Raw genomic sequence first — 26,541 nt, forward strand, 5'->3', positions numbered from 1 at the left:
TTCAGATTGTGCTGCCTGAAACTGATGTGTATACAGGAAAATGTGTTGAAAGATAGGCCATCTTTTTAAAAAATGTATAATAGTAATACAGTTTTTACCTTTGGGAAAGGAATTTCTCAGTAAGGAGGAAGTGAAGGGGTATGGTAATGCTTATGAATATAATGTAAGGTATATTGAAATTATGAACAGTAAGCTCATTCAGGATGGATAAACATTTGAATTGGAGGAACCGGCACTTTTTTTCCCCCCTTGTCCTCTTTCTCTCAGTACTTTAAACGAAAGACAGACCATCTTGATTAGGTTTTGAAATAATAAGTATTGAGATGGGGTTCGACCCTACATGTATTTTCCAAAATGTGAGACATAATTCACATCATTTGTATGTTTTAATTTATTCAGATATGGATATTTGAAAAATAAATAAATACTAAACATCATAAGTATTATAAACTATTGTAAAGCAGCCGCAGCAACATTCTGCTGTCATTTGGGCATTAATCTGGGATGCTGCTGACAACGGACTCCTTTGCCCTTTCACCAAACAATCCACCTCTTGGAGTCCACCCTGTCCTTTCTCTTCAGGCTCTGTAGTTAGGTGCAAATGTTGATCGACATGCTCTTTCGAGAGCACTTGAGAACCATAACCATCGAAATATCAAACCATTTCCAACGGTGAGAAACGGTGGATGGTTTTCCTGGCTCGGGCACCTCCCTCTCCAATTTTGATAATGCCAGGCATTTTACTCTACAGTCAGCAGGAAGAGGTCCAAGGAGAAAGTGAGGTTCAAGGAGAAAAGGAGCTTACTCTACGTCTGGATTGTCGTTGGCCTGAGGAAGAGTTCTGTGTCACTGAGAAAGGTTGCATTGAAATTGTTGGGTGGTCCAACTAAAGGTCAAATTCTGTGTGAATGCTAGCAATAAAGATGCCAACGCTTTGGCGGAAGATGAGCAGACAGATGGAAGCCCACGGGTGATCCTTTGTTGTTGGCGTTTTTCAGGCACAGACCCTGATGGAGATACTGGGAATGGGCCATCATTAGTTGCTTTGATTGTTCTGCACCTCCTGCTGTCACCTCAACAGGTGAACATCTCTCACAAATGCAAGGTCACTTACCAAAAGTTCTTGTTTCTACCCAACCTCCAGGAGGAGAGAAAGGGGGAAGAGGAAGAGAAGGCTGCCAAATCTCACACGGCACAAATTTCACAAGTGGTTCTGAAGGCCGCCGAGAGGAGACCACCCTGAGATCCGGCATCTTCTCAGGGCCACACAGGGAAAGCTGGTCCACAAAGATGAGAGGAAAGTCCTGGACCCGAGTGCCAACTGAACCACCAGCAAGGACTGACTGAGAAACTATTCGCTGACCCCCATTTGGAGAAGCAGAGGCATTTGCAACTTGAAAAGAGGGAGAAAGGAGATCAAGAGGTGATATCATTATTAGTACCTTTGTAAGTGTTTAGATCATTAATCCACAGAAGAACACTCTGTGAAAACAAAACAAAAATCCCTGATTTATTGCACAGAGCCAGTGTGGTATACTGGTTAGGGTTAGCTTAGGATCTGGGAGACCCACATTAAAAACCCCATTCTGCCATGGAAGCTCACTGGGTGACTTTTAGCCAGCCAGTCTTTCTCACCCTCATCTACCTCACAAGGTTGTTGTTATGAATAGGGGAGGGGAGTGGGAGAGAACAATGTTGCAAGACCCTTTTGGACCCCGCTGGGAAGAAAATCAAGGTATAAATAGCAAAATAAATGAAAGATTCTATGGGTTTCATCACATGGGTCGAATGCATCTCAGACACCCAAAGGCAGCAGATGGGTGGGGGGAGAAATCGTGAGCAATGGGGTTTACAGGCTATGGAAAACAATAGCAGGGGGTAACTTAAATTTCTTACCTTTCCTTTATTCCTTAGAAGCTCCTTGATCCATTGATCTTGAGCAGAGTAGTTTTAAATCGACTGTTTGAGGGATATAAGGACTGAGATAAATCTTGCCACTGCCAATATAGCCTTGGGATCCCTATCACTTAATTAAAAAGGCATGATATCAGACACAGAGGCATTGGATTTATGTATTAAAAGAGGAGGAATATAACGTGATCTAAGATCCTCATAGAAATGACATGAGCAAATGAGTCTATAGAGCCGGAAGCACAGGGGTAAGTCCTTTCTGAATATGGTAAATTCAAAATTCTGCCTTACATTACCATAGAAGGGTTGGCATTTGATCTGGCTAGAAAGAAGGCTCTAGAGAGACGAGGGACTGTCAAGTAATAAGTATAGGCAGGCAAGCCACTTGGTGGTATTCTGAAAAACTGAGATGAGCACACGCGACGAGCACAGAAAGATATGTTATCATAATCAACCTCTTTGATATGCTTTTTTATTATAAAGCTTCTGTTTTTCCAAGATCTGATATCCTAGATAATCCACAGTGGGTAGCCGTGTTAGTCTGTCTGCAGTAGTAGAAAAGAGCAAGAGTCCAGTAGCACCTTAAAGACTAACAAAAATATTTTCTGGCAGGGTATGAGCTTTCGTGAGCCACAGCTCACTTCTTCAGATACAGCTAGAATGTGAATCCATCTGTCTTTAAGTAGAGGAGACGCCTGCTATTCACATTTACATACTGTTAACATTTACATACTAATGTCTGTCTGAATTCACTCTCCTCTACTTAAAGACAGATGGATTCACATTTTAGCTGTATCTGAAGAAGTGAACTGTGGCTCACGAAAGCTCATACCCTGCCAGAAAATATTTTTGTTAGTCTTTAAGGTGCTACTGGACTCTTGCTCTTTTCTACTAGAAAATATTTTTGTTAGTCTTCAAGGCGCTACTGGACTCTTGCTCTTTTCTACTAGAAAATATTTTCGTTAGTTGGTTCTTGTAGGTTATCCAGGCTGTGTAACCGTGGTCTTGGTATTTTCTTTCCTGACGTTTCGCCAGCAGCTGTGGCAGGCATCTTCAGAGGAGTAACACTGAAGGACAGAGACACTGTCCTTCAGTGTTACTCCTCTGAAGATGCCTGCCACAGCTGCTGGCGAAACGTCAGGAAAGAAAATACCAAGACCACGGTTACACAGCCCGGATAACCTACAAGAACCGATGAACTCTGACCGTGAAAGCCTTCAACAATATTTTTGTTAGTCTTTAAGGCGCTACTGGACTCTTGCTCTTTTCTACTGGAAAATATTTTTGTTAGTCTTCAAGGCGCTACTGGACTCTTGCGCTTTTCTACTAGAAAATATTTTTGTTAGTCTTCAAGGCGCTACTGGACTCTTGCGCTTTTCTACTGGAAAATATTTTTGTTAGTCTTCAAGGCGCTACTGGACTCTTGCTCTTTTCTACTGGAAAATATTTTTGTTAGTCTTCAAGGCGCTACTGGACTCTTGCTCTTTTCTACTGGAAAATATTTTTGTTAGTCTTCAAGGCGCTACTGGACTCTTGCTCTTTTCTACTGGAAAATATTTTTGTTAGTCTTCAAGGCGCTACTGGACTCTTGCGCTTTTCTACAACAGCATGTTAGAAAAAATTTTGTGCTTTTATTTTTTTCTTTCTGTTTTTGAATATTGGTTAGCAATGGGGGGCGGGCGCAAGCAGCGAGCCTCGCCTAGGGCGCAAAAGCGACCAAGCCCGGCCCTGCGCACGCTGCTCCAGGGGAAGCGCGCGCCGCGGCGGGGGCGTGGCCCGCGCGCCGCCCTCCGAGGACTACACTTCCCGGCGGGCTTTGCGGGCGGCGGGGGCGTGGCTGGCGCGCCGGGGAGGCTGTGTGCGGCGGCGGCGGGCGGGCGGCGGCGCGCGGAGTTCCCTGTCCGCCCAGCCGCCCTCCATGTCGGCCGCCAGCTGTTGCCGACCGCCCCCCTCGCAGGGGCCGACGCTGGGCAGGGACATCCCCGGCCCCGCCAAGCGGCCCAGCCTCCCCGAGGGGGTCCCGCTCCTGCCCGGGGGCTACAGCACCACGCCGGGGGGGACGCTCTTCGGGACCACGCCCGGGGGTGAGCCAGCCAGGCCGCGCGCAGACCTGGAGGGGGGGGTGGGGGGGCGTTTCTCGCGGCGCGAGCCTGCAAGCCTCTGGGCGTGTGCAGAGTGCTGCCGAGGAGTCCCCTCCCGCCCGGGGTCTCTGCAGGAACAGCCTTTGGGCGCGTGCAAATGTTGGCGAGTTAAACCCTCCCCCCCCCGCAAAGGCACTCTGCACATGTTCTAAGCCCATATGTGGGGCACCAGTTACGACTCAGAAGAGTTGGGGGGAAAGAACTCCTGCACGTGCTCAAAGGGCCAAAGGCACTCTGCGCATGTTCCAAGCGCACATGCTGAAAGCACGCCACACTGTAATAAGAATGTAATAACTATGTGTTTGGTTAGTTTTTGTGAATTTCTTTATAGATATACCATTCTTATTATGTAGCTATCTATACTGTTAATTTTTCCCCTCTTTTTTATTTCCTTTGTTGTTTTTATTTTGTTTTTTTTCTCTTTCTGTTTGAAAATTTATTAAAAATCTTTAATAAAAAAAAGAAGAAGAGCAGTGTGGCGTGCTTTCAGTATGTGCGTTTGGAACATGTGCAGAGTGCCTTTGAGCACGTGCAGGAGTTTTTTTCCCCCCAACTCTTCTGAGTCATGACTGGTGCCCCACATATGGGGTTAGGAGGGCGCCCTGAGAGTCCAGACATGGGGGTGGAACAGACATTGGGGTTCCTTTGAGTCAGCAACTTGTATTTTATTTATTTTTTCCTCCACTCCAGGGGCGTTGGTCAGGCATGCTTTTGAGCATGTCCAGAGCGCTGCCTTGTCTGAACATGCAGTCTCAGCTACAAAATTGGAGAGGAGGGTTTTGCCCTGGCATTTCTCCTTTTAGCTGTTAAGTACTTGGTGTGTTGCTTGCGCTTCTTAAGAGGAGGTGACCCATTGTTCAAGCAGGCAGATATTGAGGCTCATTTGAGGCAGGGCTAAGCCCAGAGCATTGTTTTTATTTGAGAAATACTTGGACACCGTTGAGCTGTTTTTTCCTTGTTGTGAACTATACATCCTTTGCATCAATTGTGCTAATATGCCATACGTACTTCAGGGTAATTCAGCTCTAAGTATTTATCGGTAAGGGTTGATTCCTGGTTAGGGAAGTGTGCTACAGACATACATGACCCCCCCCCCTCACCTTCGTTTTTATATAATAAACACTGGAGTGCTTCTGAGTTTATACAGCGAGGAGAACATTCCTGATTTTAGCTGGGAGGGATAAGGCGGTTTCCCGACACCAGGGATCAAGGAGGAACATCTGAAACAGTGACTCGGTTGAGTGTGTAGAGAAACACACACACTCCGAAAATCCTGTGCTTTTAAAAAACCAGATAGGCAACTGGTTGGAAGCTGCCTGTTGGTGCCTTCAGTATGGAAAGAAATAACTAAAACCAGAGACTGCAGGTGGGGCAGAATCCGCTTAGGGGATACCCAAAAACGGCCTTCAGTTTAGAGATATAGGATAGGTAACAGTGGAGTTGAGAGAGAGGTGCCAGGGATGACAGAATGTGTGGGGTGTGTGCGGAAGGCTCTAGGCCCCAAGGGCAGGGGGTGATGTATTGGGTTGGAACATGAGTGCAGATTCTGGGGTAGTTAATGGTTGCAGATAAGCAGGTGTTGCCGGGTGAATCCTTGCAGGGGCGTTGAAGAGAGTGATGCACACATTTTATAGTTGTGGGACTTGGTGCACACTTGGCTGCCTCTGATGAAATCGGCTCAAGCACAGGAACACTTGCGCTTGCCATAAATGTGGTAGGGGGTTATCACACTTGTATTCCCACCGATGTATTAAGAATTTGAAAATGTTATAAAAAATACTGTTCGCACTTTCTATGTATTCCCAGCGATGTATTAAGAGTTTGAAAACGTTATAAAAAATGCTGTTCGCACATTGTTTGGCCCCTTTAGCTGTGAAGACATCTTCCAACCATTTATAAGCCGTGGTGACCAAAAACCCTTTTAAAGCGATGTTTTTTATAATGTTTTCAAACTCTTAATACATCGCTGGGAATACAAAGTGCGGTAACCCCCGTAGTCTCAAGGGTACTACGAATTTATTTATTTATTTGCTGCAGCTGGTGAGCACAGCAAAGCCCCTGGAATTGTGCAGGAATAGGAAGGCTGTTAATGCTGGAGAACGCCCTGGGATTTGTAAGACATCCCATGTGCTTGCTTGCGGTCTGACTCAAAATCTGTTTACTTGGGAGCTATGTCCCACAGAGACTCATGGTGCTTACTTCCAAGGAAGTATGCTTAGGTTGTAGGCTTTCTCCATCCTTTTGCTCGGAGGGTGGTAGAAAGACGGATTTCTCTTGATGGTGCAGAATGCGTGTCTTCTGAAAGGCATGTGCCTTTTAGCGTCTTGGAATGGGATCCGCCTGGGAAACTGGGAAGATTAGACTGCATCCGGAGCTGTTGGGCCATCTGCTGATGGCTTTCCTGGACAGGACAGCAGGAATTAAGAGGTGAATGATTCTGTCATCGCAGGGCAGTGATGCTGAAGGAGGCTGGGCGACTGCAGGAAGGAAGAGGTTTAATCCTGGGAGTGGTCATGCGTGCAAACTTTCCAAAATATCTCTGTGTACAGCAACTTCATCCTAGATTGGAGAGAGGAACAGCCTCACCTCCATTACCCCCCTGGCCATTCTGTTCAGTTTCAGATATTCTGTGCTCTGTAGCGTTTATGGAAAATAAACAAGTTATATAATCTCTTGGAATAGCAATCAAGGAGCTCCTACTGAGTTGGTGAATGTTTCATTATAAATAATCACGTTATAATAATAAGAGCGTTTGTTCATAGTTAACTGTTCAATAGCATGTATTGTTGCTTTAGGCTAAGGAAACAAGACCTACGATGGTGTCCTTAGCAATAGTAACGAGACGTAGCAGTTATATAGTACTTTACTTTTATAGTACTTTCATTTGTACATGTTATCTTCCTATCATTCAAGCAGTCCTGTTCAGTAGGCCGTCATCATCCCAGTATTGTGAGTGGAGGGTTGAGGCTGAATGAAAGTAGCTTGCCTGTTCTATGAGAGAGGCAAAATTTGAACCTGGGACTGCCTGAGTCACAACTGCTTCCCTTAGCCACGATGTTACACTAGCTCCTTGTAGGCCAAGCAGATATTTTTATTGGACTGGTGTGTCTGGCATTTTTGGTGTGTTTCTGACTGTGTCCACGCAGAGAACAGAACCATTGCCAATGTGAAAAGACTGTTTTACAGTGCAATCCTAAAGAACGTTATTCCAGTTTAAGCCCATTCATTTCAATAGGCATAGACTGGAATAACTCTGTTTAGGATTGCACTGTTGCTCTCTTGCAACGAACGTTTCTGTTAAAGGTTGTTTCTCTCTTTCTCTCTCTCCTTCTCCCTCTCTCTCTGTGTTAACCGTTGCTTGCACCAAGTTTAAAATGTATGGCAAGCAGAAAAGTCAAGTTTTTGGACATGTCTTTGTGTTTGGGAGTTATATTATGAAGGGATGGAGTAGAATTGGGTCTGGCTATGGAATATTTAGCCCTGACCTGAATAGCCTAATCTCATCATATCTTGGAAGCTAAGCAGGATCAGCCATGGTTAGCATTTGGATGGGAGATCACCAGGGAACACCAGGGCTGCTATGCAGAGGCAGGCAATGGCAAACCACCTCTGAACATCTCTGGCTTTGAAACCCTACGGGGTTGCCATAAGTCAGTTGTGATTCGAAAGCAAAATAAATAAATGGAATATTCAGCGGAAGAAGCCAGGGTTAGCCTGGTTATTATAGACTCACAGGGGCGCTTTCTGCGCTCTTTGTTTTGTTCTGTTAAGCAAACTTTGGAAAAGCAGAGAACATGGCCAGCGAACTGAGGGCACAGTGTAGCCGCAGGTTTCATTGGCCCATATCCTTTCTGCCTGCACTGCCTCACATCTGCTATGTGCACTACCCAGTCAAAGAGGTATGCCTGGCTCTGTTTGTTCTGAGTCAAGTATGATTCACTGGCGCGCACCCAGCGAGCTTCATAACAAAGTGTTTTTATAGTGTGCGGTGACAAACGAAGGAAATGGCAGGCGTCTCGCGAGCCGATCCATCAGTCATGAGTAGATTCTGAGATGCAGAAATAACAGGTGCCCTTTCTCACATGAGCAGTGGAACAGCTGAGAAGCTTGCATAAAACCTCTCACCGGGAGGGTGGAAAACCCTGTTCACGGAAGCTGCCACTGCAGCGGAACGGCTTTAGGGATGAGCTGTTGTGTGGATCACAGCGGGTTTTGCTATGTGTGATTTCACTCCTAGGTTTGCACACTTGAAACTCGTAGTAAAACAGCTGTAACTGAAAACTTCAGTTCCTTGATGGTTCCGGGGAGTTTCTCCGTTGGCGAACTCTGTCAAGCACCTGCTTGCTTGAAAGTTGTTTGCAAAACGGGTTACGTGTGATTTATAAGGCTGGGCCTTCTGCATGGGGAAACGGGTTGAAAGCTTCCTATCCCCAGCCGCAGGCAGAAGAACACACACAATAGCTGAAACGGCAGAATGTGCAGAATAAGCCCGGTGGTGTGATTTCTCTCCCCTCTCCTCCCTCCTCATGAACTGCAGAGGTTGATAGGACAAGGCAGCCAGCCACAACAGTTGTTAGCACGAGAGCGCTTGGAAATGGTTCCTCTTTTGAAGCTCAAGCGAGCTAAAAACATGCAAAAGGCAGTCTAGTGGTTGAAGTAAGGCTGAGGAGACCCAGGTTCAAATGTGCCCCAGGGCGCTGTGGATAACCATGGCCCAGTCTGCTGAGCTTCCCTCACTGGGCTGGTGTGTGAGGGTAACATAGAGAAGAGAATTGTGTACTCTGCCATGTGCTCTGTGGAGGAAGAGCAGGATTGAAAAGGCAATGTTCAAAACGGGCAAAAACAAAGTAGACCTATGAAATAATATGCCGGTGCATGTTTGTAAGAGCCGGGATGAGCCCTTTGGCCCTATAAGGTCTGGGGTCCCAGGCTAGCCTGATCTCGTCAGATCTCAGAAGCTAAGCAGGGTCAGCCCTGGTTAGTATTTGGATGGGAGACCACCAAGGAATACCAGGGTTGCTGTGCAGAGAAAGGCACTGGCACACCACCTCTGTTAGTCTCTTGCCATGAAAACCCCAAAAAGGGGTCACCATAAGTCGGCTGCGACTTGACAGCACTTTACACACACACATTATAGTTACCCCAGTCCATGTAGAGACCCAACCTTCCTGTGTGCAAATATTATAGAGATCTCACATGATTAACGCAACCCTTGTCTGTTAATTGTATGAGGTTTACTTGAGTGATTAGCTGGTGTATAAGTAAAAACAGTTTTGAAGCCATGCATTCTGGTTGTTTTGTACAGAGATATGAATGGGGGGGGAGTGTTTTCCTTGTTTTTTTCGTCAGGTTTTTTTTTTTTTTTTTGCGGTTGTGAAGAAAAAAATAGCAAATTTGAGGGACAACTTAAAAAAAACTTTTTGCAGGACAATGATTCAGCTCAAACCCAACCCCTTTCTGACTATATATTACTCTCCCTACATACTTGACACTGAGAGACACTGTCCTTCAGTGTTACTCCTCTGAAGATGCCTGCCACAGCTGCTGGCGAAATGTCAGGAAAGAAAATACCAAGACCATGGTTACACAGCCCGGATAACCTACAAGAACCAATTAAAAAAAACTCTATCAAAAAATTTATTTTGGGGAATAAGTGTAATAGTTTTCCAAACAAGGTTTTGGTTGCTCAAAATGGGCAGTGTGGGAACTTTTATGTAAGACAATCAGCAGCATTAGAGAGGTATATGCTGTGAATAGGCATATCTACAGTATATTTTCAATGATATGTATGTTTATTATTGTTTTAAGCATGAATAGCTTTGGCAACAGTTAGAATGCTACAATGGTTTTGACAATAATATGCTATGAAAGAGTTCAGCTTGTCAATGATATAAAGGTTTTATGAAATTTCTGCCGAAATCCCAATGTGCTGCTGGTCCTGCTGTGACTCTGGGAGAGTTTCTGTTCACTCTTTCTTTTGTTGACAACAAATTTTCGTTTCTCATTTCAACGTTTATTGTTTCCTGCAATACAGATAGCAAAAATTAAGATACATCTGTTAAGGCAGCATAATTATACATCCTCTGAGAAGGCCCAAATAGGTTTTTTTCATTGTTTGTTGTATCAGGTGCAGGTTTTCTGTCTGTGCAGAGGCTTTTTATACCGGGATCTACCTTCTGTGAAGATGAACTAACTTGTAAAGGCCCTCTCCTTTGGTGGCGTGTCTAGGCCTTTCCTGGAATGCTGGCGTGGCTCCAGGAGCAGGGGGAGGATGCATTTAAATCTGTATTTCGCAGTAGTGCAGATTAAATAGTCTTGATAGGACAACTATCAAGATGATAGGACAACTGTCAAAGCATTCAACCCGCCGTCAAAGCAATTTGTAAAGCTTGGAGCCGAACTGTAGGGCCTTGATTCTTAGAAGCAACTTAATAGGATTCAAGGAAGGCGAGAGGGACCTTTGCCAAAACAAAGCGTTCACCGTGGGTCTTGTGATGATTTCTTCTGCGTGGTTTCTGGCACAAGAAAGCTATAGGCAAACATTGATTAGTTAAATATTTCCTGGAGTTTGCGTAACTGAGAAATAGCTTGGCTGGGGGTTTTTTTTGGCAGTCTGATAGGTATAGCTTTTAGTATTATTTTTTCAATGTATATCCTGCTTTTTTCTATGAGACCTTCAGAGTGGTTTGCAGTGTACATTAACTTCTTCCTCTCTCTCAATGTATTAGCTCCTTGGTGGTCTTCCCTAGATGGTAATCCTTTGGTAGGTGTGGGATAGCATTTATGTAAAGTGGTGCATGCGCCCTATCAGTGGTACCCAGTCTGTGGCTCACATAAACTATAGGGGCAAAAAACAGAAGAAGAAGAGTTGGTTTTTATATGCCGACTTTCTCTACCGCTTAAGGGAGAATCAAGCCGGCTTACAATCACCTTCCCTTTCCCTCCCCACAACAGACACCCTGTGAGGTAGGTTGGGCTGAGAGAGCTGTGACTAGCCCACGGTCACCCAGCTGGCTTCGTGTGTAGGAATGGGGAAACAAATCCAGTTCACCAGATTAGCCTCCGCTGCTCATGTGGAGGAGTGGGGAATCGAACCCGGTTCTCCAGATCAGACTCCACCGCTCCAAAGCACCGCTCTTAACCACTACACCACGCTGGCTCTATAGCTACAGGACTGCAGAAGCAAAAAAAAAACCTGGAAAGGGAGAGAAAGTTTCTCGTTCTTTCTCTGGCTCCCTGGAGGTGATTGAGGAGATGGCACCCAAGCCTGGCGAATATTGACAGTCAATCCTCAAGAGAGTTGCACCCTTCTAAGGTCTTGGACTTCAATGGGCTTACACTGCAGTTGTAGGGAGAGTTACTCCAGTCTAAGCTCCTTCCTTTCATTCAGCTTAGACTGGAGTAACTCTGCATAGGATTGCACTGTTAGAAGGGTGCAGCTCTGCCTGGAATTAAGAAGGAATTAAGAACATAAGGAAAGCCATGCTGGATCAGACCAAGGCCCATCAAGTCCAGCAATTTGTTCACACAGTGGCCAACCAGGTGCCTCTAGGAAGCCCACAAACAAGACGACTACAGCAGCAGCATTGTCCTATCCGTGTTCCAAAGCACCTAATACAATAGGCATGGTCCTCTGATCCTGGAGAGAATAGGCATGCAGCATGACTAGTATTGATTTTGACTAGTAGCCATGAATAGCTCTCTCCTCCATGTACATGTCCACTCCCCTCTTAAAGCCTTCCAAGTTGGCAGCCATCACCACATCATGGGGCAGGGAGTTCCACAATTTAACTACGCGTCGCGTGAAGAAATACTTCCTTTTATCCGTTTTGAATCTCTCACCCTCCATCTTCAGCAATGACCCTGCGTTCTAGTATTATGAGAGGGAGAAAAGCCATGAGTTGATCCAAAAGCAATCAAAAGCAAAATATATAGTGTTGTAGAAAACGATGTACAATAGAAACTGATGTACAATAGAAACACAACACCAGGCTAAAGAATCTAAACAGTTTATAAAAAAACTAACATCAAAAATTGCGAAGCATACAACAATCTATATAAATCACCTAGATACATACAAAAACTACAACCCAACCCCACCACAAGGCAAGAAATAAGTCCAGCAGAATGTGGTGAACTCCATGGGAGAACTTCAGCAAAGAAGAACACCAAAACGATCAGGTGAGTGTGGAAGATAAACAGCAATCCAAAGAAGATCAGAAGAATCCAAAGGAGATCAAAGTCCTTTGATATCCTTTGGATTCTTCTGATCTCATTGCTTTTTATCTTCCATGAGTTGATCCAAGGCAGTGAACAAGGTGGGCTGTTTCTCCTTCCGCCCGGAAAGCGTGTTCTGCTGCCTTGTATTCAGAAGGTGTCACGGGGCCAGGATGATATACACTGTGCTCCCGTTGGTGATTAAGTTTGCAGGGTGTCTATCTGAGGGGCGTGGAGTTCGTACATGCTTTGGCTTGTTGTGGCCTTTGCTACAGTATAGATTAGTCCTCCCTCCCCCAATTCTGCCTTGAAAGAGGAGGATTGGAGTTTACCCCAGTAGTCTGTTGCTTGCAGCTGTACTTGGGAGACTGGCTTGCAGCCAGCAGTCTATGAACAATTATCTTTGTGGGATAGATGAATACCAGAAGGGTAGCTATCTTGTTGCAGCCGTAACAAGAGCCATGTGGTACCTTAAAGACATACTGATGTATTGTGGCATGAACGTGTATGGCCTAAGACCATGGGAGGGCGCATGGCTCAGAGCAGAGCACATGCTCTGCATGGAGGAGATCCCAGATGCAAATCCCTAATGTTTCTGGTTAAAGGATCTGGTAGCATGTTGTGCAAATGACCTCTGTCTCAGACCTCAGTGGTCCCCTGACAGTCACAGTAGATCATGCTGGCGTTGATAGAACTGTGGTCTGACTCAGTAGGCGGCAGGTTCATGCGCTCTTCTATGCAGGATGAATGTTATCCTCCATTGCCAGAGACGTATGTACACAAAAGAGAGAGAAATGGTAAACGGTGGGGCCCAAAGGCCATGAAATAACAAGTGGTACTGCCTGTAACACTGCTAAGCATATCTTAAATGTACGTAAGGGATAAGCACAGTCATTCACAGCAGTGGAGATTGGCAGCAGCACAATCTTCCAAGCTTTGCAGCGGAGCATGTGCGCAGGCCAGGTTGTGCCCTGATTTCCGTGAGCGAGAAGCAGCAAATGGGGTCTCTCCATTGAAATTACAAAGGCCCGCAACTTTCCTTGTACCACTCTGACACCAAGCGAGATTCCGAGATCCCTTGTAGGGCAGGAGCGAAGGAATTACTTGATTGTCATTGTCTTAACCATGTGGGAGATAAATTTAAGGGGACGCACCAGGTATAAATTCAGTTAAATCCAAAACTGGATAGTTGTGTCTCATGTTGTGAGATCTTCCCTAGGAAGATGCCAGTGGTTGTTGGGTGTTTGGGAGGAGTCAGATGATTAGTTCCTCTTTCAGCGAGGGAACTGTGTCTGCCATGCCACAACCGTAGCTAGTAAGAAAATGTTCTGGGAGGAGAAAGCTGGAAGAGTTTGTTTATTTCCATCATTTTTACCCTCCTTTTCTCCCCAGTGGAGACCCAGAGCAGCTTTCATCATTCTCCTCTCCTCCATTTTATCCTCACAACAGCCCTGTGAGGTAGGTTAGGTTGAGAATCTGTGACTGGCCCGAGGTTCCCCCCCAGTGAGAATCTGTTCCCATGGCCGAGTGGGGATTTGAATCTGGGTCTCCCAGGCCCCTGTCTGACGCTCTAACCATTTCACTGTCCTGGGTGTCCTTTTGTTTTCTTTGAGCCAGCAAGCAATATACTTCCTAAACGTTTATGAAGGTTGTTACCTTGGATTCAAACGCATTTCCAGCACGGGACGCCACAGCTAAATCGACAGGCTGCGGAGAATTGATGCGAGGCTTCTGACCGTCAAGTTCCGGTTTTGAGTCTTGCTACCATATAGCCAGAGAACTTCTTATCTAATATAGGACAGGAGAAGGTTATTGGGGATTCATAACCAAGGCCAGTGAAGCAACAGGGGAGAGGCTGTGGCTCAGTGGTAGAGCCTCTGCTTGGCATGCAGAACGTCCCAGGTTCAATCCCTAGCATATCCCGTTAAAGGGACTAGGCAAGTAGGTGATGTGAAAGACCTCTGCCTGAGACCCTGGAAAGCTGCTGCCAGTCTGAGTAGACAATACTGACTTTGACGGACCAGGGGTCTGATTCAGTATAAGGCAGCTCCATGTGTTCAGCGTCTTCACTGCATTCGCAGTAACATTTCAGCCAGTGCGGTGTAGTGGTTAAGAGCGTCAGGTTAGTACCTTGAGGACCCAGGTTTGAATCCCTACTCATGCTGTGGAAACTCGCTGGGTGACCTTGGGCCAGTCATACTCTCTCGGCCTAACCTACTTCACAGGGTTGTTGTGAGGATAACATGGAGGAGAAGAGAACGAGGTAAGTCTCTTTGGGTAAGGAGGGGTATAAATGAATTATATAAAAAAAAATAAGTGCAGGTCCCAAGAGGTCTTTGCTAAAAACTGATTGCAGTCCCCAGTACCTCAATGGTTGCAGTTGTTGGGGAAGAAGAAGAAGAGTTGGTTTTTATATGCCTACTTTCTCTGCCACTTAAGGGAGAATCAAACCGGCTTACATCACCTTCCCTTCCCCTCCCCACAACAGACACCCTGTGAGGTAGGTGGGGCTGAGAGAGTGTGACTTGCCCAAGGTCACCCAGCTGGCTTCGTGTGTAGGAGCGGGGAAACAGATCCAGTTCACCTGATTAGCCTCCGCCGCTCATGTAGAGGAGTGCGGAATCAAACCCGGTTCTCCAGATCAGACTGCACCGCTCCAAACCAGCAGCTCTGCAGAGTCTCACTCAGTGCAGACGCTATTGCGATGGACCAGATCTCTGAGCCGGCGTAAGATATGGATGAAAATTCTATTATAGGTGAAAGCAACAGCATTGAGGGGAGGGCTGGAGGTGGTCTGCAAAGGAGGTCTTGGGGTGAGTAACTGTTCAGCATGGTGTAGGAGCCAGCATGGTGCAGTGATTAAGAGCGGTGGTTTGGAGCAGCGGACCCTGATCTGGAGAATCGGGTTTGATCCCCCATTCCTCCACATGTGCGGCAGATGCTAATCTGGTGAAGCGGGTTGGTTTCCCCACTCCTCCACATGAAGCCAGCTGGGTGACCTTGGGTTAGTCACAGTTCTCTCAGAACTCTCTCAGCCTCACCTGCCTCACAAGGTATTGTGGGGTAGGAGAAGAGAAGGTGACTGTCTATTGTGGGGAGGAGAAGAGAAGGTAACTGTAAGCCAGTTTGATTCTTCCTTAAGTGGTAGAGAAAGTTGGCATATAAAAACCAACTCTTCTTCTTAGAGGAGGGGCTGTGGCTCAGTGACAGAGTATCTGCTTGGCATGCAGAAGGTCTCAGGTTCAATTTCCAGCATCTCCAGTTAAAGGGACTTGGCAGGTAGGTGATGTGAAAGACCTCTGCCTGAGACCCTGGAGAACTGCTGCCGGTCTGAGTAGACAATACTGATTTTGATGGACCAAGGGTCTGATTCAGTGTAAGGCATGTGTTCATGTGGTCTTCAGTGATCTGATTCTCTATTAAGCCCCCAGTGGAAGTTTTGTTCACAGCCCAACAAAGAGGTGTGACACTGACCCACACTCTCCCATATCCGGTAGGGGAGAGATAAGGGGTCTTCCACATTCCCTTCACGGTGGTGTCAGCAGCTTCAGCCTGTTGTCTTTCTGGGAAGAGCCTTATCGAGACGGTTGCATGGGGAAGTGAGAGCGAGCCGCAGGACACTCCCTTGATTCTTGCCCGATAAGGAAAAACAGTTACTTGGCTCTGTAAGCGGTGATTGTGTAAGCTAGTTGTGGCCGAACCCCTGCCGACAGGGATTCAGAGGCTTCACTTGCAACACTTCTGCAGGTGGTGCCACGCATAAACGGGCATCGGTCCATCAGGAGGAGAAAATAACCTTACTGACAGCACCTCAGACTGAGAGGCGGAGTTGGGCGGTTGGTCACCCGGTCCTATTTGTGGTTTGTTTTCAGCGGTCTCAGGTTGCTGTCATGAAGTTTGCCAGTGTGATCCATGGTCTTGCACAAGCGCTAACTGCAGTGAGAGCCAGCGCTTCTGTGCATGGTGCATTCTGGGGGAGATGCAGAGCGTTTGGCTTTGGGCAAGCCGTTGCAAATTCTTGGAAAGCAGAATGGTACAGCACACCCCAAAAGTCACTTCCTGCATGTGACGGTAGAGGGGCGCAACTGGCTGTTCTGGGCTGAAGGAACTAGGAGATGAGGCCATGCGTGCATGGCTTCTCTCCTTTGCACCATATACCTGCTAACCATATACCTTTTAATCATGGGAATAGGTTTAAAGTGCTAAGTAAGAATCCTCCTGCATTCAGGTCAGGGGCAAAACTTATCTCTTGTAGATAATTTACATGGATGTTGCATGGATCTCCCTTTAAATACGGCTATGCAAGAATGTCCATTGTTAAGGGAACATTGTAGGATTGCTGTTCCAGCCCAGTGACTCATCAACTAACTGCATGTTATTGCACTGGAGTCAATAATTGTCTCATGTTCCATGAAGCCAAGCCAAAAACCTCATACTTTTGGGACCGCCTCTCCCGATATGACCCCCCCTCATCCACTTCGGTCTTCATCACAGTGCCTACTAGGTGCCTGGTCCGTGAGTAGCCTGTTTGTCATCTGCTAGGGCCAGGGCCTTCTTGGTTGGCAGCCCCTGCCCTCTGGAACCAGCTCCCCAAAAACGTTCGTGCCCTGTGGGATCTATTAGGTTTCCGTAAGACATGCAAAGCTGCCTTGTTTTGTGCAGCATTTAATTAACCAAGAGAATGGGTGAGCAGGCCGGCTGCTCTGGAACAAGAGCTGGTGACCAGTTGTGGTGAGGATAAACCTGAGTGGCTGAGAATAATTGGTCTTCATTGGGGAGCAAGGCGGGATACAAATGAAAACATGAATTAAATAAGTTGAGATCTCCCTGGCCAAAGGCCAAGATCATAGTGTCTCTGCCATGCCAGCTTCTCAGCAAGCCTTCATAGCTATCTGGAGCTTACGTTAGAGAGCCAGCGTGGTGTAGTGGTTAAGAGTGGTGGTTTGGAGTGGTGGACTCTGATTTGGAGAACCGGGTTTGATTCCCCACTCCTCCACATGAGCGGCGGAGGCTAATCTGGTGAACTGGATCTGTTTCCCCGCTTCTACACACGAAGCCAGCTGGGTGACCTTGGGCAAGTCACACTCTCTCAGCCCCACCTACCTCACAGGGTGTCCGTTGTGAGGAGGGGAAGGGAAGGCGATTGTAAGCCGGTTTGAGTCTCCCTTAAGTGGTAGAGAAAGTTGGCATATAAAAACCAACCTCTTCTTCCCCTCTCCCTGTTTTCCTGTTGATTGTATTCTCCTTGGGGACTGGGGACTGCCTGCTTTTGCAAATGTAACTGCAACACGCCTTGTACTCCTTGGAATATATCCCTGCCCGTGATGTGAAGGGTCAGGTGGGGATTCAAACTGCACAATTATTTTTTTCCCATGCCTAAGCACCTAAGACTGTGTGGCAACCTGCTTTTGAAACTGAGGGCCGTTATCAAAAGCAAACATTATGGTGTGTTTGTGTGGGCTGTTCAGAGAATTTTTTTTAAAAAAAAAAAACTGGGTATGCCCAGCCCTGTTGTCATGCATAAGTAGCTTTTTTGGTTTTTCTGGGAATCAAACACTCTTGGGCAACTATTTACTGAAGAAAACTAACTTCCCATCTTTCCCCCCCAGACAAATACCATCGTTGTTATGACACAACCCATGGAGTCCCCTCCCGACCCCTTTTTATTCTCTACTGATTACATTTTAATTCCGCACTTTCTCTAAAGAACTTGAGACATGCTTCCTCCTCCCCTTTTTCATTACGACAGCTTAGTGAGGGAGGCTGGGTTGGGAGACAGTGACGGGTCGAAGGTCATCCAATGAGCTCTGTGGTTGAGATTTGAACGGAGGTTTCTCTGGTCCAGACACTACGCTATTTACAAGTGTGCTCCATCATTTACTGTTCCCCCCCCCCCGAGTGTTACCCTGAATAAAATATGCTTGTATAGTTAAGCAATAGTTAAGCTCCTTCCTTGGGAGGTGGTAAGCTCTCCTTCCCTGGAAGTTTTTAAGAAGAGGTTAGATGGCCATCTGTCAGCAGTGCTGATTCTATGTCTTAGGCAGATGATGAGAGGGAGGGCACTTTGGCCATCTTCAGGGCACGGAGTAGGGGTCACTGGGGGTGTGGGGGGTAGTTTGGAATTTCCTGCATAGTGCAGGGGGTTGGACTAGATGACCCTGGCGGTCCCTTCCAACTCTATGATTCTAGGTATTGCCAAGCAAATTAAATATCAAGCACTCGGTTTTTTTACATTCACTCTTAAAAGCAGCAATCTACTGCATTTGTTATTGGGCGGGGGATAGAAAACATGGAAACATTTTCAGGAATGTTTTAAGTGCTAACCCACCCAGTTGTACCCTGGCGTTAAGTGTTTGACGTAAGTCATCTGGGTCTCTGGATACGCAGCTGTGGGCGCCTGAATGTAAAGCCAGGAACGCAGTCCTCTGGTGACCCTGTGATGAAACGCCCTTGTAAATAACTGATATGCTGACAACACTTCTAGCCGGCCTTGTTTTGCAAACAGTTGGCATCTGTAACCACCGACAGGGCATGTCGCCTCCAAACGCTGATTAGCTGCTCTTAACTTTGGGCGTAGGTTTGAAGGGGCGCCTCCGCCAGTTTAAACTCTAGCTTTCTCTCTCCCCCGCCCCTTGATCTGTGCAGATTAGCCAGTTTTGAAAGGATTTATGTGTGTTGCAAACTAATTTAGCAGAGAGAGTCTTCAAAACAAGGTGTCCGGTGGTGGGAGCACGTGGTGAAGCACTACAAATGCTCTAGAGAGAGTGGGGTTTCTCTCTTCTCCCCACCCACCCCCAAAAGTCTCCTGCAAGCAAACAGCCTCATGGTAGATTCTCTTGCCTTGCTTGAAAAGATTGTTAAATGGGCAAAAAAGGGCTCCTTGCCTATCTCAATGGAATGTATATAATATAATGTGATTAATGTGGCAGATCAGCAGGTTCAAAGATCCACCTGTAACCTCTCTGCTCCTTTGGGGAACAGAATGGGGAGGGGCTGTGGCTCAGTGGAATAGCATCTGTTTGGCATGCAGAAGGTCCCAGGTTCAATCCCCGGCATGTCCAGTTTAAAGGGACTAGGCCAGTGATGGCGAACCTTTTAGAGACCGAGTGCCCAAACTGCAACCCAAAACCCACTTATTTATCGCAAAGTGCCAACATGGCAATTTAACCTGAATACTGAGGTTTTAGTTTAGAAAAAACAACACATACATTAACATATTTTGCCTTGAAAGAAAAACACAATAACAGAGCTTTCAATGATGCAAACTTTTACCTTTCAATAAAAAGTTGTTTGTATTTGGCATGCTTTTGAACAATTAATGTTTGTTCAAAGCCCCTAAGCTGGGTGGCGAGGAGTCCAGGGAAGGGTGGGGGCTTTGAAAGGGGGGCTTTCAAAGTCCAGGGAAGGGGGGGCCGTGCCCACAGAGAGGGCTCAGTGTGCCATGTCCAGCACGCATGACGAAGGTTCGCCAACACGGGACTAGGCAAGTAGGTGATGTGAGAGACCACAGCCTGAGACCCTGGAGCGCCACTGCCAGTCTGAGTAGACAGTACTGACTTTGATGCACTGAGGGTCTGATTCAGTATAAGGCAGCTTCATGTGTTCATGTGTCCAAGGTTTGTTTACCCTTACTGCCATCTATTGGAGTGTGGTTAGGCTACCAGTCAGGACTCGAATCCAGGGTTTTTACATCTGAGGCATCTAGCCACTGCAGCATCAGTGGTTGAGTACCTAGGACCGCCTAAGCCCGATCAGAGACCAGTGGTCTGTCTAGTCAAGCGCCTTGTTTATTAGCAGATGTTAACATTTAAGCACTGCAGGGAGACCTCCCGTTGCAGGCTGGGTTCATTTGTAAACAGCAGCCTTCGAGGGGTGGGGTCTTTTCTCCAGTCCAGTTCCAGATACGCTTTTGGAAAACGACTGCTGAGTCTAGGTGGGATTCATTTGCACCATGTAAAGGGCTTTTCAGTCCTTCTCCTGCTCGGGGTGTGCCCACATGAAAAACAAGCAGTGTTCTTTGAACAGATTCCTGGATCAGATCGGTGGCTTGATCTGCAGTTGCATTTCAGCCTAGCTACGTGTTGTTGTTTGTGCATGATTTTGGCCACAGGTTTCCTCGTAAGTCCTCCTTCAAGGAACCTCCAGCTCTGCCGTTCTCTTAAATTTCTTCTCTGCAGAAGACAACCATTTGTTCCTATAAGGAAGGCAAAGAGTCCTGAATACTTGTGGCTGTTTAATTACACCGAACGTGTGGCAGCCCGGTTTAGATGCCACAAATGCGTTGAAAGGTGCAGACATATCTGACGTTTTTAGAGGAGTGGGGCAATTTGGAAGCGCTTTCGCTGTGTTCAGTCCAAACATGTATTTGGTTTTCCCTGTAGGGTCATTTGAAAGAACCTGACTGTGTGGTGTTGATTGGCTGTCTCATCCGGGGCCTCCATCTTCTCCCTCCCTCCCAAGTCGCTAGCCTATTTTGTATTGTTTCCATTTTAATTAAGAGTTGGTTTTTATGTGCCGGTTTTCTCTACCTTTTAAGGAGAATCGAAGCAGTTTACAATGTCTTTCCCTTCCCCACAACAGACACCTTGTGAAGTAGATGGGGGTGAGAGAGCTCTTAAGAGAGCTGTGACTAGCCCAAGGTCACCCAACTGGCTTCATGTGGAGGAGTGGTGAATCAAACCTGGTTCACCAGTTTAGAGCCGGCCCCTCATGTGGAAGAGTGGGGAATCAAACCCAGTTCACCAGTTTAGAGTCTGCTGCTCATGTGGAGGAGTGGGGAATCAAACCCAGTTCTCCAGAGTCCTTCACTCTTAACTGCTGCACCATGCCGGCAGAAAATGAAAGTATAAATGTACCTACAGAGCTCCCAAAAAAACAAATTTTGCAGCTTGCCTAATGCATAAAGAGGGGCAAGATGGGTAGCTGACCCAGCCTTTGATTCATTCATATGTTGATCTGTCATTCAGATCACAAAGCTAGGAGGAAACCCAAGCTCACTGCGGCCGAAGGGGCCGCTGTGAACTTGTTCTCTCCCGCCCCCCACTTCCCACTACATCTGTTCTGACTCCTAAAAGCTTCATTTTGTGCTTTGACGCTCAGTATTCTGGCTCAAGGAAGGAGAAGCCTAGCAGGTGCAGTTCTTTATGTGCAACAGCACACGTGTGCGGTCTCACCTTTTGTGGCAGCACCCTGCTGTATAGCCCTCAACAAGGATCCTTGGCTCAGTGGCAGAGCATCTGCTTGGCATGCCAAAGCTCCCAGGTTCGGTTCCTGGCATCTGGAGTGAGAAGGACCAGGTAGGAGGTGATATGGCAGACCTCTTCCTGGCACCATGGGGAGTTGCTATTGGTCAGATAAGACAGTACCGGTCTGGCGGCTATAAGGCAGCTTCATGTGTTCCGCATGAGGAAGGCTTAATGATGTGGAATGGGTGGCGCCTAGCTCAACATCTGAAGGCATAGCTGTGGCCTCATCCAATTAGCGTGACGGACAAGGGGAGTTATAATGGCGGGGGGCTCTTGAAAGGCAAGTGTGGTAAAGATGAACTGAACTGAACTCTTTGCTTCCCAGAAGGAGAGGGGTATTCATGGCTACTAGTAAAAAAGGTTGCTAGTCATGATGCATACCTATTCTCTCCAGGATCAGAGGAGTATGCCTGTTATCTTAGATGCTGTGGAACACAGGCAGGATGGTGCTGCTGCAGTCGTCTTGTTTGTGGGCTTCTTGGGGGCATCTGGTTGGCCACTGTGTGAGCAGACTGCTGGACTTGATGGACATTGGTCTGATCCAGCATGGCCTTTCTTATGTTCTTACATATTTCCTTTTTGCTTGAACTCCCATCTGTTTCTGTGAATCATTAAATGGGGTGCCATTTCTAAGAAGCATGTATAAGGCTGGGAGGGCCCATGGCATTCAGGAGGCCCCAGGTCCAATCCCCAGCATCTCCAGTTAAGAGGATCTGGCAGTAAGTGATGTGTGAGACTTTGAAGAGTTGCTGTCAGTCTGAGTAGACAATACTGACTTTGATGGACCAAGGGTCTGATTCAGTAGAAGGCAGGTTCATGTGGTCATGTGCATAACAGTGAGTAGGGGGAGGACTGGGCATGGAAGTAGAGTCAGTGTTCTTCAGCTGGGTCTCAGAACAGCCCAGTTGGCAATGTTGCCGCTGGTCACTGGAGCAGAATTCTCTTGGTTAACTGTTGAGAGTTTTTGCAACTTTGGGGGAAAGCTGTTACTGACAACAGAGTGGAGAAGTGAGACAAGGCAGGGACACGATTCCTTGGCTCCCATGTTGAGTCTGTGACCTACAGAGGAAGACGAAAGGTTTCGCCTTCATTCTTCCTTGATGGGAGAAATTGCAGCAGATCACATGAGGCAGGCAGTGTTCATGCACAACAACTGTTTGAGAAAGTGCACGTATGCACTATGTTGGTTGCTGTCCAGCATAAAACTGGAGACATGCACCCTTGACTAAAAACAGTCATTCCGTGGCAATTGGTGGGGAACCCTGTGATGATTTTTGGTGTGTTTTCCCTTCTAGGTACACGAATCATTTACGACCGTAATTTTTTAATGGAGTGTCGCAATTCTCCAGTTGCCAAAACACCACCGTGTCATCTTCCTGACATTCCAGGCGTTACAAGTCCAAGTGCAAAGGAACTCGGATCGGAGACCAATCATGCCCACAACGAGGAGGAGAAACCAGGCATAGGTGAGTGGTTCCCTGCAGCTCGTGCCGTAAACGGGCCTTTATTGTGCAGTTCAGACCGTCTACATGAGTCGTGCATGACCCATCAGACCATATGTAGCTCACCAGCCATGCAAGATGGGCTGAGAGCCAGCGTGGTGTAGTGGTTAAGAGCAGTGGTTTAGAGCGGTGGACTCTAATCTGGAGAACCGGGTTTGATCCCCCACTCCCTCTACATGAGCGGCGGAGGCTAATTTGGTGAACTGGATTTATTTCCCCACTCCTACACACAAAGCCAGCTGGGTGACCTTGGGCTAGTCACACTCTCTCAGCCCCACCTACCTTACAGGGTGTCCGTTGTGAGGAGGGGAAGGGAAGGTGATTGTAAGCTGGTTTGAGTCTTCCTTAAGTGGTAGAGAAAGTCGGCATATAAAAACCAACTCTTCTTCTTCTTCTGTGAACACCCTTCTTGGGATTGCAAAACCAGGGGATTGTCAATCAGAAGAAGAGTTGGTTTTTACATGCTGACTTTCTCTACCTTTTAAGGAGAATCAAACCTTCTTATAATCTCCTTCCCTTTTTCTCCCCACAACAGACACCCTTGTGAGGTAGGTGAGGCTGAGAGAGTTCGGAGAAACTGTGACTAGCCCAAAGTCACCCAGCTGGCTTCATGTGGAGGAGTGGGGAGTCAGACCCGGTTCTCCAGATTAGAGTCAACAGCTCTTAACCACTACACACTGGCTCTCATCATTATAAAACCAATATGTGGCTGAGGGGTTCTCTCGAGCCTTAGAGGGTCCCAAGTTGTACTGACCTGGAAAAGAGGCATTAAAATGTGACTTACTTGGAGGGCCTGTATCTATTGCTGAGGTTGCTCCTATAACCACAGCAATATTACAGGAGATTCTGCTATGTGCCGAGAGTCCTGTCTACAAGGCAGCAGGCTGATTCTCCAAATGCTCATGGTCTCAAGTCGCACAATCAGTGGATTAACACAGCTCCAGCTGTCTTAGTGCACCCTCCATAAATGGTATACCCATGCAGTGGAGAGTCCAAGCTCCATTGAAGCAATTCCCAGTGTGTGTAATGAGACCCACCACACCATGAAAAATAAATTATATATACTCTGTGTGTTTGTGTGTAATCCTATAAGCACCTGCCTACCGTAGGAGACTACCCACTACATCCCTGCGTGAATTGCTGTTCTGATGTATCCTTTTAATCAGAAGGCAGGATGCTGCTGCAGTCGTCTTGTTTGTAGACTTCCTAGAGGCACCTGGTTGGCCACTGTGGGCTTCCTAGAGGCACCTGGTTGGCCACTGTGTGAATAGTCTGCTGGACTTGATCCAGCAAGGCTTTTCTTATGTCCTTATGTCCTTAGGCATTATTGTTTAAATCAGAGTTAGCTAACCTTTGGGTTGGTGAGAGCTACTTTCGGGGTGGGTATGGACCCCAGAGCAACTTCGGGGACAGCATCAGGATCGCTCCCTCTGTAACTTGTCCTAGAGATGTATTGACAGGCAGAATTGTTACGTCATGTGGTTTGTATGCCTTTTGTATGTTTTATAATATGTTGGAAAATAAACAATTTTTAAAAAAATCGAGGGGAATATAACCCAACCTAGAAAACAGAAGTTGGGTACCCAAAGTTAGGTGGGAAGAAAGAAATATATAAATAATGAAAATATATAATTTATTAGAAGCACTATGTAAAGATTAAAATTATTTTAAAATGTTCAAATAGCACAATGGCATTTCCTAAGGTTGATATCTTAACCACATGCCAAACGCGTTTCGGCCTCTATGGCCTTCCTCGGTGGTCTATTTGAAACCCATTTAAAACATGCACACATTTACAGATATATATGTGCATATACAGGCAATATAAAAAAGACTAGACATGTAATAAGTTGTATATATTATCAGTTACACCAACATCTGGTAAGATTGTCTATAGTTTTTATGCTGGGCTGTATATGTCTCCCATATAAGATGTGGGCAGGTAACAACCTAGTCAAACATTGTAATATATGCAACCTATTACATGCCTGGTCTGTTTTATATTGCCTGTATATGTATATATCTGTAAATGTGTGCATATTTTAAATGGGTTTCAAATAGACCACTGAGGAAGGCCATAGAGGCCGAAACGTGTTTGGCATGTGGTGACAGACATCAACCTTAGGAAATGCCATTGTGCTATTTTAACATTTTTAAGTATTTAATCTTCACATAGCGTTTCTAATAAATTATGTATTTTCATTATTTATATATTTCTTTCTTCCCACCCAACCTTGGGTCCCCTCTTTGCTCATAGCCTGACTGCATTGTAGGCTGCCAACTTGTTTGACTTGCTTTCAAAGACTTGGGCAATAAAAATGTCCGCAGGAGCCACATCAAGTGAATACTGCATGTGAACTTCAGACCTGATCGGTTCTCATTTTCTTCTCACACAGGTGAGGAAGCCCAGTTTGACATGGATATCTAAAGCTTTGGTTCGGAGAATACGAGGAGGTTTTTTTTCTCCCCTCCAGTGGAAACGCAGAATCAGCAGTGCTTCCAAAACAAGTGAGACTTGTAGAATAGTCCACGCTTTGCAAAGCTTTCCAATCTGGAAGGTCCACTCATTTTTATTTTTTAACGCGGAAGTGGGGAAGGCGATTTCCAGTGGCGTAAGGAGTGAAAACGGTGGCAGGTTTCTCTGTACGGGATGGCGGTGCTGCCAGTGATGTCCATCGGCATAAGAGAGTGGAATGCTTTAACTTCTGTATCTTGAATCCCTGTGCCTTTTGTCTGTTCATCAGTATCCGTTGCTCTGAAGGCCAGGGACTGGATGTGAGGAGAGAAATAAAAATCATGCTGAATATGGATGATTACTTAAAATTGTGGGTCTCTTCTTGTTCATAAATGTCACGTGCAAAGCATTCTGTGGCCTGTATCTCAAACCTAACAAGAGATGGGGAAGGAGTGTCGAGTACTGACTCAGTATTTATAAACCTATACAGTGTCATCTCCCTTGTGCATCTCTATGGCTCTAGTGCCCATTCAACATCAGTAGCTTTGATAAATGTTTAAAATATCTACTGAGAAGGGACCATGGTTGAGAGTAGAAGAAACTTTTCTCCAGTTTACTTTCTATAGCCATATATTCTACTTTCATAGAATCATAGAGTTGGAAGGGACCACCAGGGTCATCTAGTCCAACCCTCCTGCACAATGCAGGAAATTCATAACTACCTCCCCCAAACACACCCAGTGACCCCCTACATGCCCAGAAGATGGCCAAGGTGCCCTCCCTCTCATGAAATGCCTTAGGTCATAGAATCAGCATTGCTGACAGATGGCCATCTAGCCTCTGCTTAAAAACCTCCAGGGAAGGAGCACTTACCACCTCCTGAGGAAGCCTGTTCCATTGAGGAACCACTCTAACTGTTAGAAAATTCTTCCTAATGTTTAGACGGAAACTCTTTTGATTTAATTTCAACCTTTTAGTTCTAGTCTGACCTTCTGGGGCAACAGAAAACAACTCAGCACCATCCTCTATATGACAGCCCTTCAAGTACTTGAACATGGTTATCATATCGC

General features: G+C 46.3%; 1 protein-coding gene across 1 annotated transcript; it reads left to right on the forward strand.

Moving 5' to 3' along the window:
* The first annotated feature begins 3,829 nt into the window (after positions 1 to 3,829).
* Positions 3,830 to 25,676, forward strand: EIF4EBP1 (eukaryotic translation initiation factor 4E binding protein 1). The gene is made up of 3 exons (XM_056860656.1): positions 3,830 to 3,995; positions 22,810 to 22,980; positions 25,413 to 25,676. Exons 1-3 carry the CDS (start codon positions 3,830 to 3,832, stop codon positions 25,442 to 25,444), a joined length of 369 nt encoding a protein of 122 aa, XP_056716634.1. The 3' UTR covers positions 25,445 to 25,676.
* The last annotated feature ends 865 nt before the right edge of the window (positions 25,677 to 26,541 follow it).

Source organism: Euleptes europaea, chromosome 14 (genome assembly GCF_029931775.1).
Source record: "Euleptes europaea isolate rEulEur1 chromosome 14, rEulEur1.hap1, whole genome shotgun sequence".
Classification (NCBI taxonomy): Eukaryota; Metazoa; Chordata; class Lepidosauria; order Squamata; family Sphaerodactylidae; genus Euleptes; species Euleptes europaea.

Excerpts from the sequence above, each read along its gene's own strand:
- EIF4EBP1 (XM_056860656.1), top strand. The coding sequence starts at position 3,830 with ATGTCGGCCGCCAGCTGTTGCCGACCGCCCCCCTCGCAGGGGCCGACG. Across the intron at positions 3,996-22,809 it reads CTTCGGGACCACGCCCGGGG|GTACACGAATCATTTACGAC; the intron begins GTGAGCCAGCCA and ends TTTCCCTTCTAG. Across the intron at positions 22,981-25,412 it reads GGAGGAGAAACCAGGCATAG|GTGAGGAAGCCCAGTTTGAC; the intron begins GTGAGTGGTTCC and ends CTTCTCACACAG.